Consider the following 15,105-nt stretch of genomic DNA (forward strand, 5'->3'; position numbering starts at 1 on the left):
ATAAACATTGGTCAGATATGGCTGTGAGGAGGAACCCTTTTCCGGAGATGGAGAAAAGGACGAGCAGTAATCTAGACTTATCTCCACCTTAGATCCTGAAAGGGAAGCGTAAACCCTCTCACGCTCATCAGCCCAAATGTTTTTAGGCTTCCCACCTCTGTAAAGTTTACATTTTACAAACACGGAAACAGAGGCTGGGGGTGGTGGCTAATGCCTTTAATCCCAGCACTTTGGGAGGCTGAGGTGGGCTGATTGCTTGAGCTCAGGAGTTTCAGACCAGCCTGGGCAACATGGCAAAACCTCGCCTCTACAAAAAATAAAAAAAATTAGCTAGGTGTTGTGGCTCATGCCTGTAGTTCCAGCTACTTGGGAGGCTGAGGTAGGAGGACCACTTGAGTCTGGAAGGCAGAGGTTGCAGTGAGTGAAGATCGTGCCACTGCACTTCAGCCTGGGCAACAGAGGGAGACCCTGTCTCCAGGAAAAAAAAAAAAATAGAATTGAGGGTTGGGTAGTATAGAAGAAATTACTTAATTAGGGATAAGGAGACCTGGCTATTCATCCCCTGGGCCTCAGTAAGCTCATCAGTACAATGGAAATAAATAACACTGCTTGTTTGAAAGCAGGATGTCAGTCTATAGGATTTCTTAAGGTCCAATTTGGTTTTAAGACTTACATTTTTATTAAAACAGTCTCAAAAAACATTTGCCAATCCATGGGAAAAACCAATAATTACCCAAATACTTTCTTAGACAGAACACAGAAATCAATACAGTCTTACATTGTAAACAAAAAGAGGACAGAGCCAACTAGGTGTAATTTTATAGAATCAACTGCAATCTGCCATTCTTTTATATCTTGACCGGAATTTCTTAACTTGTTCATTATTATTTTGGTAAATATTTTAAAATATGGCTTCTTCACTTCCCTTCTCCTGAAGTGGCCAATACCTACAACTCAGAACAAGCATTCATATTTGCAGAATACTTCCTCTCATTCCTCCTTTGGCCTGCTCATGACCTACAAACCCATACCTCTAAGGACAGTTTTGATCAAGGTCATACAGAACTCCTAACTCAAGAAGAGGGCTGCTGCTGATCACATAGCTGCGCTTTGCTGCTTAACTAATCAAGCTCTTTAGGACTTCATCTGGATCTGTTCAGTTCTTACCCAACAGTTTTGTGTGTCTCCATAAGGATGGTTCCATTTGGTCCTGGGACAGGCATGGAATTGTAGCGAATGCTGACTTGTGACTTACGCAGCAGGCTCTCTCGGGCTATCTTGAGTCCTTCATAGAACATTGCTAGTAAAAACACTGCCACAAAAGCTCCAGCCATTTCTAAGTATGGAAGGAAAATATGGTGGTACTGTCAAACATGTGCAAAATCATTAGCCAATGTGCTGTCCAGCTAGAAAGACACACACAAAAAATTCTACTCTCAGTTTTTGAAGACATTATATTATTCCCTCTTCTCTTGCTCAGATAGGAGAACAGCTAAGATGGTGTAACTGAAAACTATTGCCTCTGCCAAGAACATGTTTACTTTCTGATTAAGATAAGAAAAAAAATCAGAACAACAATAACCTTTTGGTCAGACTGCTTGATGTCATTAAATTAGGTTTGTTACACTGAAACACACAGTGTAGAATATGTAAACAGGGAATAAAACAATTTAGTTTTATAAGTGGCTGACTACATTTCCTGAATAGGCATTTCAATTCTAAGTCTTTCACACTGTGAAGTGTTGGTAATGACATAAATGTATTCAAACTGCTAATTTAACACATTACCTGAACTAAATGCTCTCCTTCTTCCCAAAACAAATTGATTTTATGGCTCCAAAGAGACATCTGGTACCTAAGGCAGTCCAACTGACTACTGAGTTTGTGCAAGTTAAATTTAAAGTATACCATACAACATAATAGACACAAAGAGATGGGTAATCATCTACCTCAAAACTAGGAGTGACTAAGATGGGCCATGCCAAGAATCAGGAAGGATGTGGGCCATAGTTTGGTAGACTAAAAGAACACTGGTCTAGGTAGCTCTGGAAGGTCTGGGTCCTTGTTCTAGCTCTGACATATTAACTCTATGATTGAGGGCAAGTCATTTCACTCTTTGTGGCACTTAATTTATCGTAAAATTTAAGTATTATATTAGAGCAATAGTTTTAAACTTAGAGTTATTTTGTGGTATTTAACTTGACTTAGTCTTATGTCCAGGACTAATAACATTAAATAAGTAAACACTCTGAGGCCAGGCATGGTGGTTCATGCCTGTAATCCCAGCACTTTGGGAGGCCGAGGTGGGTGGTCACCTGAGGTCAGGAGTTCGAGACCAGCCTGGCAAACACGGCAAAACCCCGTTTCTACTAAAAATACAAAAATTAGCTGGGCATGGTAGTGGGTGCCTGTAACTCTAGCTACTTGGGAGGCTGAGGCAGGAGAATAGCTTGAACCTGGGAGGCGGAGATTGCAGTAAGCCAAGATAGCTGCCATTGCACTCCAGCCTGGGTGACAAGAATGAAACTCCATCTCAAAAAGAAAAAAAAGTAAACACTCTGGAAAAGAATGAAAGAAAATGGATTGCAAAAGACTTCTGTCTGGTATCTAAATTATTTTTTAGAGCTCCAAAACATACAGGTTAGTTAACAGAGGTTTACCAGAGGACCAAAAAAGTACCTACCTTCTAGGTAGGAAATAGGAACCAAGATGGTTATGCATTACCATGTTGACTCAGTAGTTAGGACAGAAACAGGTGCTAGACTTCCAAATTATTTGTCACTGTCTCTCATGTGACTATCACCTTCCAGCACTACCTGATGGCTTACTCACCTCCAGCTGTATTGATCACCAAACCAGAAAACAGTAGTTCCACATTCTTAAAGCCAAAGTAGAAGGTCATAGGCTGCCAGAAAACCAAAACAAGTCAGTTAGAGATGAATGAAAATTCTAAATGAGAATTTGGGGCAAAGAAGCTTAGAACATTTAAAAGTAGAAGATCTGGATAGTAAGAAGAGACACTCACGTGAGTGGGAAGCCCTCATTTTAGTGTTACTACCACATGCACCGAGCATGAGTACTCTACAGGGCCCCCACCATCAACATTTATCTTTCTTTCTTTCTTTTTTTTTTTTTGAGACAGATTCTCTCTCTGTCGCCCAGGCTGGAATGCAGTTGTAAGATCTCAGCTCACTAAAACCTCCACCTCCGGGGTTCAAGCGATTCTCCTGCCTCAGCCTCCCAAGTAGCTGGGACTACAGGTGCATGCCACCATGCCTGGCTAATTTTTTTGTATTTTTAGTAGAGACAGGGTTTCACCGTGTTAGCCAGGATGGTCTCGGTCTCCTGACCTTGTGATCCACCTGCCTTGACCTCCCAAAGTGTTGGGATTATAGGCATGAGCCACTGCGCCTGGCCAACTTTTGTCTTTCTCTCTTTTCCACACAAGGCATAAAGACCAGAACTTAATTCAGAAAAGAGTTGATTTTAGAAGGGACTACCAAAGAAAGAAGCCTAAAATCTTGGTTCTGGTGTGACTCTGTAAGTAGCCCGCCATGTAATCTTGGGCAAATTACTTGCTTGGGTCTGCTTTAGTTATCCTCACTGGTAAACTGACCTTTAAAGATAATAAGCTTCCAACACTAAAATTCCATTATTTCTATTACCCAAGTGGGTGGGAAAGGGCCTGCGTTGCCCCTCCTATGGCACTCACCATCATCATCATGTTGCTGTCTCCTCCACCATGGGAGTGTGAGGCTGAAGTGGCTGGGTGCTGGTGAGAAGGTTGCATGGTACTGTTGGAGTCCATATAGCTCATCTCCATATGGTGGGAATGATCCATTTTTTCCAGGAAAAGTTGAGAGTCAGCAGAAGATTCTTTTAAGAGAAAGAATTATATATAATAATTTAAGGACATAAAAATCTTGTTTCTTTTTTTTTTTTTTTAATTTTTAGAGATGGAATCTTGCCATTTTGCCCAGGCTGAAATGCAATGGCTATTCACAGGCATGATCCCACTACTGATCAATACAGGAGTTTTGACCTGCTCCATTTCTGACCTAGGCTGGTTCACCAGGCAACCTGGTGGTTCCCTGCTCCTGGACTTGTTTCTTGGTAAATACTTTGTCTATATGGAATTTGTCTAATAAATGAATGCTCTCCTAGCATCTTTACTCAGAATTATTATTATTATTTTTTTGAGACGGAGTCTCGCTCTGCCGCCCTGGCTGGAGTGCAGTGGCCGGATCTCAGCTCACTGCAAGCTCTGCCTCCTGGGTTCACACCATTCTCCTGCCTCAGCCTCCCAAGTAGCTGGGACTATAGGCGCCTGCCACCTCGCCCGGCTAGTTTTTTGTATTTTTTAGTAGAGACGGGGTTTCACCGTGTTAGCCAGGATGGTCTCGATCTCCTGACCTCGTGATCCGCCCGTCTCGGCCTCCCAAAGTGCTGGGATTACAGGCTTGAGCCACCGCGCCCGGCCAGAATTATTTTTCATAATCTACAGATGGAGAGAGAAGGAACTCATGCTAATAGAGATCACTTTTGGAGACTGCAGCAGAAGGGGTTTACATGTAGGGCTACAGATGCCTAATCCTCCCTTATTCTGCAGAATTGTTCCTTTTTTTTTATTTTTGAGACAGGGTCTTGCTCTGTCACCCAGGCTGGAGTGCAACTCACTGCAGCCTCAACCTCAGCCTCCTGAGTAGGTAGAATCACAGGCCTTAGCTTAGTCCACCACTACCACCATGCCTAGCTAATTTTTTGTTTTACGGTACAGATGAGTCTCATGTTGCCCAGGCAGGTCTCAAACTCTTGAGCTCAAGCAGTCCTCTTGCCTTGGCCTCCCAAAGTGTTGGGATTACCCATGTAAGCCACTGTGCCCAGCCAGTATAGTTCCTTTAACAGGTATTGCTTAATATATGTTCAAACTTAAATATTAGATAAGGAGAAGAAAAGCAGCTTCTTTGGATTGCAGGAAACAGACAATCTGTAATAAGATACAAATGAACGCCGTTAATGAAATTTAACTGCTTTAAGGCTTTCTAATATAAATGTCAGCAGATAAAAAGCAAGGACTTCAGATAATTCACCTAATTGGGATGGCCTGTGCCTAATCTGGATATTTTGATTACATTTTCACATACAGGACAACCAGCCTTCAGCTAATTTAAATTTGAAGAAAGGTCTACTGTGGCCCTAGGCAAGCAGTGTGCTCAGACTTTAGATATAATTTCAATCCTACCAGGACATTAGAGTGGAGAACATGAAAAACAAGGTATAAATTGGATACTCTATATTAAATTAAGTCTAGACAACTGCAAATTCAGCCTTGTTTCTTTACTACCACATCACTGTATTGCTGCAAAAGTCATCTAAGACATAAACCAAGGAGCAATAATTCCCTTTTCTTTAAATTTATTTTTTTATTTTTGAGACAGAGTTTTGCATTGTTGCCCAGGCTAGAGTACAGTGGCGTGATCTCGGCTCACTGCAACCTTCACCTCCTGGATTCAAGCGATTCTCGTGCCTCAGCTGCCTGAGTAGTTGGGATTACAGGTGTGTGCCACCACACCTGGCTAATTTTTTAATTTTTAGTAGAGATGGGGTTTCACGATGTTGGCCAGGCTGGTCTCGAACTCCTAAGCTCAAGTGATCTGCCCGCCTCGGCCTCCCAAAGTGCTGGGATTGTAGGCTTGAGCTACTGTGCCTGGCCCAGAAGCAGTAACTCCTCTAGCTAGAGTTGGAGTGGGAGAGTGGGAAGCTGGGGTGTGTGGAAGGGAAGGTGTTGATGGATTCTCTTTATGTGTCCCTCAACTCCAGTCTGTGGAAGAAAAAGTGGTTTTAAAAATTCCAAGTAGGTATTCATGTTCATGAAACCGAGTATGCTTTTCATTATTCATGCACTCAATAAATATTTATCAAGCTCCTATTACATACCAAACTCTCATCTAAGTGCTAATAATTCAACAGTGAATATGACAAACAAGGTTCCTAATAGGGAGAGAAACAATAAACACAATTTCATGTCGTGAAGGAAATACGCTGAGAAATAAGACACAATTACTAAGAGGTAAAGAAGAAATTGGCCGGGTGCGGTGGCTCATGCCTGTTATCCCAGCACTTTGGAAGGCTGAGGCAGGCAGATCACTTGAGGCCAGGAGTTTGAGACCAGCCTGGCCAACATGATGAAACCCCATCTCTACTAAAAAAAAAAAAAAAAAAAAAAAGCAACAAAAAAATTAGCCAGGTGTGGTGGCGTGCACTTGTAATCCCAGTTACTCGAGTGGCTGAGGCATAAGAATCACTTGAACTTGGGAGGTGGAGGTTTCAGTGAGTCAAGGTTGCACCACTGCACTCCAGCCTAGGTGACAGAAGGAGACTGTCTCAAAAAAAAAAAAAAAAAGACTGTGTGTAGGAAATTTATATCGATTCAGGGAGCCATCTATTTATCTATTTCTCCTTGTTAACTCTTACCCCATGGTTCTATGACAGCTGGCTTAAGAAATAGGTTCTTATTTCTAGCGAAGGATAAGGCATAATCAAAGATCCCCTTTCATGCCAGACACTAAATTATTTTATAATTATAGAGCTTGACAGTGAAACCCCGTCTCTACTAAAAATACAAAAATTAGCCAGGCGTGGTGGCACGCGCCTGTAATCCCAGCTTCTCAGGAGGCTGAGGCAGAGAACTGCTTAAACCCGGGAGGTGGAGGTTGCAGTGAGCAGAGATCATGCCGCTGCACTCCAGCCTGGGCAGCAAAGCAAGACTCCATTAAAAAAAAAAAAAAATTACAGAGCTCAACAATCTGGTATTATTGATACCATTACCATAAAGAGATTAGATTGGAGATAAAAACATACATAACAGGGTCTTTGTCTACAACATTTTTAGAGTAAACACTAAAAAATACAATGCACAATAAAATAAAGACCACGCTCAAAGTGTCAATGATGGGACAAATGGCAGGTGGGCAGCTGTTTTCAGATAAAGAGGTAATCACGGTAGGATGGAGAGATCACTGGCATCTGAGTGATCATAAATTATGATATTGAACCAAACAAATGTAGTAAGAATGAAAAGACTTTCGCTAGCCAGGAAGACTATTAACACATCCTTATAAAAAGATAGAGGCAGAAGACACAAATACTGTTCTCTTCCAATAAGAGTCTGAAAAATGATTATAGCATAAGAAACCATAAAGGATTATTTTATTCCATATTATCAATATGAATCCTGGTCAGGAAGAAGCAATGAATATTTGCAAGAGTGCCTTCTTAAGACCAAAGGAAATAAAGAAATGAACATGGAGTCTTTCCTCAAGGAGCTTTAAGGCTAAAAGCTAGAAAGGGAAACTGTCACAATTTTCATTTTGGGATATAAGATAACATGTAAAGGACTGTTAAAAAAGCAAGACTAGGCCAGGCGCAGTGGCTCACCCCTGTAACCCCAGCACTTTGGGAGGCCAAGGTGAGCGGATCACCTGAGGTCAGGAGTTCAAGACCAGCCTGACTAAAAACCCCATCTCTACTAAAAATACAAAACTTAGCCAGATCTAGTGGCAGGCACCTGTCATCCCAGCTACTTGGGAGGCTGAGGCAGGAGAATCACTTGAACCCGGGAGGCAGAGGTTGCAGTGAGCCGAGACTGTGCCATTGCACTCCAGCCTGGGCAACAGACTGAGACTCCATCTCAAAAAGGAAAAACAAAACAAACAAACAAAAAGACTTGAGTACCACAAACTACCTAAAAGTTGTAACCCTGATGATTTCCTTGATGAACTTTCATAACATTAATTATTACCATGAACTAATTTTGAAGACCCACAGGTTCTTAATTATTCAGGCCCCTCATTATCAATTAGAGAAATTTACTCAATGATGACACATTATCAAATCTCTTCAGACATATCAGTGACTCAGGACAAGGTATATACAAATTTCCAGAAAACCTTTCAAAGTATGCACCTGTTTTGAAGTGTCATCTGTGCAGGATATATTTCACATCCAAATATACTAGGAGATAGAATAAGAGCAGAATCTACTTGCTCTCATTGTCAGCAGACAATGGATGTAATGTAATGGAATCCTATGCAAGGCTTACCCAATGGTGTATGAATAAGAAGGTACAAAGCCGTTGGAGATTAATATATAAACATACACTGTAGGTCAAACACAAACCAATCCTGATAAGTCCTTAAGCTCACTAAAAGCTTTATTTTAGGAAAAGATCCCACGGGAATATGCAAAGCTAAATGACATCAAAAAAGGAAAAACTTACAAATTAATTATTAAAGCATAATAAATAAAAGTGATTATATTTTTTTCTCTTCCCACTTAAATTTTCAGTGATGTGCTGTATGTATTTGGATAATTTATCTTCTAAAGCAATCAAACACACCTAACCCATTCTCTCTAGAATAGAAATTCAACTGATAGGAGGTAAACTACCATTGGTTCTTTTTAGCCTGTTTCCTTTGGTAGCTTTAATCTAAGATGACTCAAGCTCAGCTTCTTCCAAAATAAAAATGGGTACTGATGTAAAAATAAGTTAAAATCCAGGGTCACAGCAATCTTTGCTCTATTTTTTTTTTTTTTTTTTAGATGGAGTCTCACTGTGTCGCCCAGGGTGGAATGCAGTGGTGTGATCTTGGCTCACTGCAACCTCCACCTCTCAGGTTCAAGCAATTCTCCGGCCTCAGCTTCCCTAGTAGCTGGGATTACAGGCATGTGCCACCATGCCCAGCCCTAATTTTTTATTTTTAGTGGAGACGGGTTTCACCATGTTAGCAAGGCTGGTGTTGAACTCTTGACCTCAAATGATCTGCCCACCTTGGCCTCCCAAAGTGCTGGGATAACAGGCATGAACCACCATGCCAGGCCAAATTTACAAATTATTTGTAAAGAACAATACTGTCTAAATCTGTTTTGTATGGCTATAACAGAATACCTCAGGCTGGGTAATTTACAAAGAAAAGAGGTTTATTTGCCTCATGATTCTGGGGACTGGACAGTCCAAGAGCATGGTGCCAGCATCTGCAGGGCTTCTGGCAGAGAAGCAGAAAGGCAAGTGGGCATGTACAAAGAGATATGGGCTCACTTTACAGCAACCCAATCTTGCAAGAACGAATCCATTCCTGTGAAAGCAATAACTCACTCACTCCTGAGAGTGGACATTAATTTACTCATGAGGGTGGATCCCTAATGACCCAAATGCCTACCAGCTCTCACCACTGTTACAAATAGTAACCAAAAAAATGTGAATATATAATTCAGGGACAGAACTGAAAAACAAACAATAACAAAACCCTTAGGATTCCTAACCTTTAATCGATCATAAAATCCACCTACAATATTTTATTTACCAAGTTGAGCTTATAACTAGGGTAGAAAGATTAGAATTACTGTGACCAGGTGTGGTGGCTCATGCCTGTAATCTCAGCACTTTGGGAAGCCGAGGAGGGTGGATCACCTGAGGTCAGGAGTTCGAGAACAGCCTGACCAACATAGTGAAACCCCATCTCTACTAAAAATACAAAATTAGCTGGGCGTGGTGGTGCATGCCTGTAATCCCAGCTACCTGGGAGGCTGAGGCAGGATAATCGCTTGAATCCAGGAGGTGGAGGTTGCAGTGAGCAAAGATCCTGCCATTGCACTCCAGCCTGGGCAATAAGAGTGAAACTCCATCTCAAACAACAACAAGAACAACAACAACAAAAAATCCCCCAAAAACAAAGAAAGATTAGAATTACTGTACTGTCCTTTCATTTACTTTTTTTTTTTTTTTGCCAATTGAGGTACACTAGTTTTCTTTAACATAATTCAAAATAGTTCAATACTGGAGAGTCACCTTTGCATTAGAATAATGGAATGACATGACTTAACTACATAACTGAACACATCTATAAAAAGAATTTGGAAGGTGAGGGTGAATTTTAAAAGAAAAGGAAGGTGATCTGATTGTATGTCCTGGGAATGTTACTTAGCCTTTCTGGAGCTGGTCTCCAGCCTGTACAACTTGGAGGATTCTTGGGAGGATTATATGAGATAACATACATAAAGCATCTACCAAAGTGCCCGATAAATGGCAGTTATTATCATTATGTGGAATATTAGGGGATAAAAGACTTTGCATAGGGAAAATCCAATGAGTCAACTTCGTGGGAGAAGGCATTAATCAAAATATTAGCTGGGTTTCTCTCCCCACTTGACTTTATTAAGACAACCCTTGACTTGCCTGTTAGCTTCTCTCCTACAAAGTATGCGAGTCAAGACTACTTTCAAGACTGGGCACAGTGGCTCATGCCTATAATCCCAGCACTTGTGGGAGGATCACTTGAGGTCAGGAGTTTGAGACCAGCCTGGCCAACATGGTGAAACCCCATCTCTACTAAAAATACAAAAATTAGCCAGGCGTGGTGGCGGGTGCCTGTAATCCCAGCTACTTGGGAGGCTGAGGCAGGAGAATCACTTGAACCTGGGAGGCTATGTTGTAGTGAACCGAGACTGTGCCATTGCTCTCTAGCCTGGGCAACAAGAGCAAAACTCTGTCTCAAAAAAAAAAAAAAAAAAAGACTACTGTCAAGTCTCTTTCTGCCTGTCCTGATTTGTCCTGATTCCTGAGACCATGCAGTGGCTCTGAACACTCATGTGAACAGTTCATAAGAGCTCTTCCTTCTAGCACAGAAATTATCCTTATCCTGGATCTTTTTTTTTTTTTGAGATGGAGTCTCTGTCACCCAGGCTGGACTGCAGTGGCACAATCTTAGCTCACTGCAACCTCCACCTCCTGAGTTCAAGTGATATAAAATAAAAGATGGCCTGGCCATCTTCTTGGATTATTAAGGCAGATGAGAAATCGTCTAGGAATTGACTATTTTAAAAAATTAAGCAAGAGGTTATGTGGAATTTAGTTCCCATAAAATAGTTAAGAAAAGGAGTTTCTTTCTCAGGAAGGCTTTAAACTATTCAGTTTCCAGGGAACATTTATCTTCAGTTAGGCACCTGAAGTTGGCTATGTGCCAACTTGTTTCTGTTGCTTTGAATGCTATTAAATATAGGAAACAGCACATGCTATATTGACTGTTGAAGAGCTCAGCACTTTTGTTGCTTTCCTCTCTCTCCCATTTAATAAGTATGGTATGATATTTTTCCAAATAGGTTTCAAAATCTACTTATAGTCAAGGGTCTTTCATAGTCAACCTCCAAAGATTATCAAAAAAGTTTTCCCTATACCTGCCCTGTCACCTCCAAGATAGACACAGTCTGTAAAATCTAGTATCTTTAACAAAAATACATAAGAATTTATGGTCAGGAGTTAGGAAATTAGCAAGATGGCTAAATTCTGATGCCTATTCTGAGTCTTAGCATTGAGTATTGGCCTTATTTCTATTGCACAATAAGAATAAGATATAATAATCCATAGGGACTATGGAGATTAGATTGCACAAAAAGACTACACAGAAGTAGTCATACATCTGCCACATGGGCTCTTTTCTCTAGCTCAGACAGATATAATCTGGAGCCCCGGACAATTCTTTTGGAGACTGTCTTTCCTGGCTTCCATGATAAGGAAGAAAGTCTTTATTCTTAAAATGATTAGGGTCATATTCCTTTTTAGGTTTGTAAAAACATTAAACAAAGAGAAATCTATCTAGTTTATCTTCTGCTTTCTATATTCATTACTTATAATAGGTAACTGTAAGTTTTTGGCAAACACTTATACAGAAAATTCAAGGTCAAAGACAGTACACTACCATAAACAGGGATGCATGCTTATGGACTATGTCCACATGATCAAGCAACCAGTTTAACTGGGTGAATCCTGCCTTCTGATGACCTGTATGGGGTTAGCAGACACTCTGAGAAATGACTCTGGCTTTGTTTTGATTGCTCCTATAGGTGAATTTTAAAATTATCTTGGTTGGGTATGGTGGCTCATGCCTGTAATCTCAGCACTTTGGGAGGCCGAGGCAGGTGAATCACTTGAGGCCAGGAGTTTGAGACCAGCCTGGCCAACATGGCAAAACTCTATCTCTACTAAAAATTAGCTGGGTATGGTGGTCTGTAGTTCCAGCTACTCGGGAGGCTGAGGCATGATAATCACTTGAACACAGGAGGTGGAGGTTGCAGTGAGCTGAGATTGTGCCACTGCACTCCAGACTGGGCGACAGAGCAAGATTCTTTCTCAATAAATAAATAAATAAACAAACAAACAAATAAATAAATAAATAAATAAATAAAAATAATAAATAAAATAAAATAAAATAAAATAAAAATTATCATCCGGGTGTGGTGGCTCACGCCTGTAATCCCAGCACTTTGGGAGGCCAAGGTGGGCAGATCATGAGGTCAGGAGATCGAGACCATCCTGGCTAACGTGGTGAAACCTTGTCTCTACTAAAAATACAAAAAATTAGCCAAGCATGGTGGCACGTGCCTGTAATCCCAGCTACTCAGGAGGCTGAGGCAGGAAAATCACTTGAACCCGGGAGGCGGAGGTTACAGCGAGCTGAGATCATGCCACTGCACTCTAGTCTGGTTGACAGAGCGAGATTCCATCTCAAAAAAAAAAAAAAAAATCTTAATGGCTGGGCATGGTAGCTCACACATATAATCCCAGCACTTTGGGAAGCTGAGGCAGGCAGATCGCTTGAACCCAGGAGTTTGATACCAGGCTGGGCAACATGGTGAAACCTCGTCTGTACTAAAAATACAAAAATTAGCTAGGCATGCTGGTGTGTACCTGTGGTCCCAGCTTGAGAACGTGTGGGAGATCACTTGTGCCTGGGAAGCCACGGCTGCAGTGAGTGGTGATTGCGCCACTACACTCTAGTGTGGGCGACAGGGTGAGGCCCTGTCTCAAAAAACAAAACAAAAAAAATTATCCTGATGGCTCAATAAATCCCACACACCTTTTGTGGAGGAGTGGTGGCAAAGGAGATGTAGGATAACAAAGGGGAGACCTTGATATAATACAGCAATAAACAGAACTTAGAGCTGGGTACAGTGGCTCACATCTGTAATCCCAACACTTTGGGAGGCCAGGGCAGGCAGATCGCTTCAGCTCAGGAGTTTCAGACCCGCCCGGATAACATGAAGAAACCCCATCTCTACTGAAAATACAAAAGTTAGCCAGGTGTGGTGATATGCGCCTGTAGTTCCAACTACTCAAGAGGCTCAGGTGGGAGAATCGACCTGATCCTGGGAGGTCATGGCTGCAAGTGAGCCATGATTGCGCCATGCACTCCAGCCTGGGCAACAGGAATGATACCTTGTCTAAAAAAAGAAAAAAGAAAAAAAAAAGAACTTAGTGGCATTCTAGGTCAATATATTGGAGTTGCTTGGAAAAAACATAGTAGCTCCCAGTAAGTGGGAGGGGAAATACAATTTGATAAATTTTTAGGGAGAAGACTCTTTGCTTTGAAGGCTATAATGTTTCCTACTCATTCTCTGGGTCCTGGCTTCATATTCCTATTCCAAACTAACTAACAGAGGCCGGGCGCAATGGCTCACACCTGTAATCCCAGCACTTTGGGAGGCCGAGGTGGGTAGACCACTTGAGGTCAGGAGTTTGAGACCAGCCTGGCCAACATGGTGAAACCTGTCTCTACTAAAAAAAAAAAGAAAAACAAAAAGCAAACAAAACAACAACAACAAACAAAACCAAACCCAAATTAACCAACAGAAATGTGACCATAATTGGATGACTATAACCATATAATCCTTTTGATATTCTAGCTACCTTTCCCTTGCCTATGTCTTTCTTGAGGTGCAGTGATCGTAGGTATACTTAATGTGATCAATTCCTCTTATAAAAGGTAGGCTTGATTAAACTATGGGTCTCGGCCAGAATTGGCAAAAACTTAAAGACTCCTAAAGTTGTGCCATACCAATGTATTAAACACGGTAAGTAAAAGGATCAGTGGAGGTAGTAAGAAAACAGGTCAGGTCAACAAGAAAAAAAAGAAATGTAAAATACCTTATAATTATATACATTCAAACACATATTGTTCTCCCCAGATTAAGTCTGTCAAGTGACAGTATAGTCCATATGGCACTTGCTACAACTGTAGTCTTACAAAGATAGTCTGTACTCAGGAAAGCAATTATCCCAAACCCACCATTATAATTACCTTTACCTCACACACCCACACACTTATCTTACATTTTATCTTTTTAAAACTTCTCCAATAAAACCTAGCTACTGTTTTGCCTTTTGCCTTTGTTGATAATAACTCCAAGGGATCATCTATAATAAATTCTCACTTGCTTTTCTTCATAGCAATGTTGGGGCTGAGAAGAATATTAATAGAATTGGCCAAGAATTAATTTAGTGATTATCTGCAGATTTCAATAATCCTTATATTATTCTCTCTCTCATCTTGTTTTTTTCTGACCCTGACAGATGGAGATATTTTCTCTTCCTTCACCATATACCTTCCCTGAAGCACTTTTCATGTAGAAAAGCCAAACTATGCCATACTGAAGTAATAGCAGAATTTATGTGGATGAATTACTCATACATCAGACTAATAAGTTGCATCAAAAGTAACCAACTGTCAGAGACATAAAGGAGAAAACTACTTCAAATAATTACACTTAAAACTTTAAGTGCCTTCATTTATGAGTGGCCAATGATCTAGGCAAACAAGAAATGCTGCATGGATTGACAACTTTTTAAAATAATAAAACAAGCTATGAATTAGTAGGAATAGCTTTTTTTTTTTTGAGACGGAGTTTTGCTTTTGTCACCTAGGCTGGAGTAACTGGTGCGATCTCAGCTCACTGCAAGCTCTGCCTCCTGGGTTCAAGCGATTCTCCTGCCTCAGCCTCCCGAGTAGCTGGGATTACAGGTGCCCACCACCATGCCTGGCTAATTTTTTGTATTTTTAGTAGAGATGAGGGTTCACCATGTTGGCCAGGCTGGTCTCAAACTCCTGACCTCAGGTGATCCGCCTGCCTCGGCCTCCCAAAGTGCTGGGATTACAGGCGTGAGCCACTGCGTTTGGCCAGTAGGAATAGCTTCTTTACTCATAAGCTCTTGGCTAAAAATATCTATTTTAGCAAAAAAGGACAATAACTCAGGAGCTTCCCTGAGAATCTTAC

The 15,105-nt window shown here is 41.1% G+C and overlaps 1 protein-coding gene across 2 annotated transcripts in view; it reads right to left on the bottom strand.

Moving 5' to 3' along the window:
* The window catches only part of SLC31A1 (solute carrier family 31 member 1), a 41,368-nt gene that overhangs the window by 4,361 nt on the left and 21,902 nt on the right, over positions 1-15,105 (bottom strand). Inside the window, exons 2-4 of one of the 2 annotated variants that reach the window (XM_023223708.2) lie at positions 3,713-3,876; positions 2,833-2,905; positions 1,168-1,336 (exon numbers count right to left, since the gene is read on the bottom strand). In XM_023223708.2, coding sequence (XP_023079476.1) covers positions 1,168-1,336; positions 2,833-2,905; positions 3,713-3,841 — 371 coding nt within the window. In that variant the 5' untranslated portion in view covers positions 3,842-3,876. Of the gene's footprint in view, positions 1-1,167; positions 1,337-2,832; positions 2,906-3,712; positions 3,880-15,105 lie in introns of those variants that run through there. The other variant, XM_023223709.2, reaches the window with a different exon arrangement.

The sequence above is a fragment of the Piliocolobus tephrosceles genome, chromosome 14 (genome assembly GCF_002776525.5).
Source record: "Piliocolobus tephrosceles isolate RC106 chromosome 14, ASM277652v3, whole genome shotgun sequence".
Taxonomy (NCBI): domain Eukaryota; kingdom Metazoa; phylum Chordata; class Mammalia; order Primates; family Cercopithecidae; genus Piliocolobus; species Piliocolobus tephrosceles.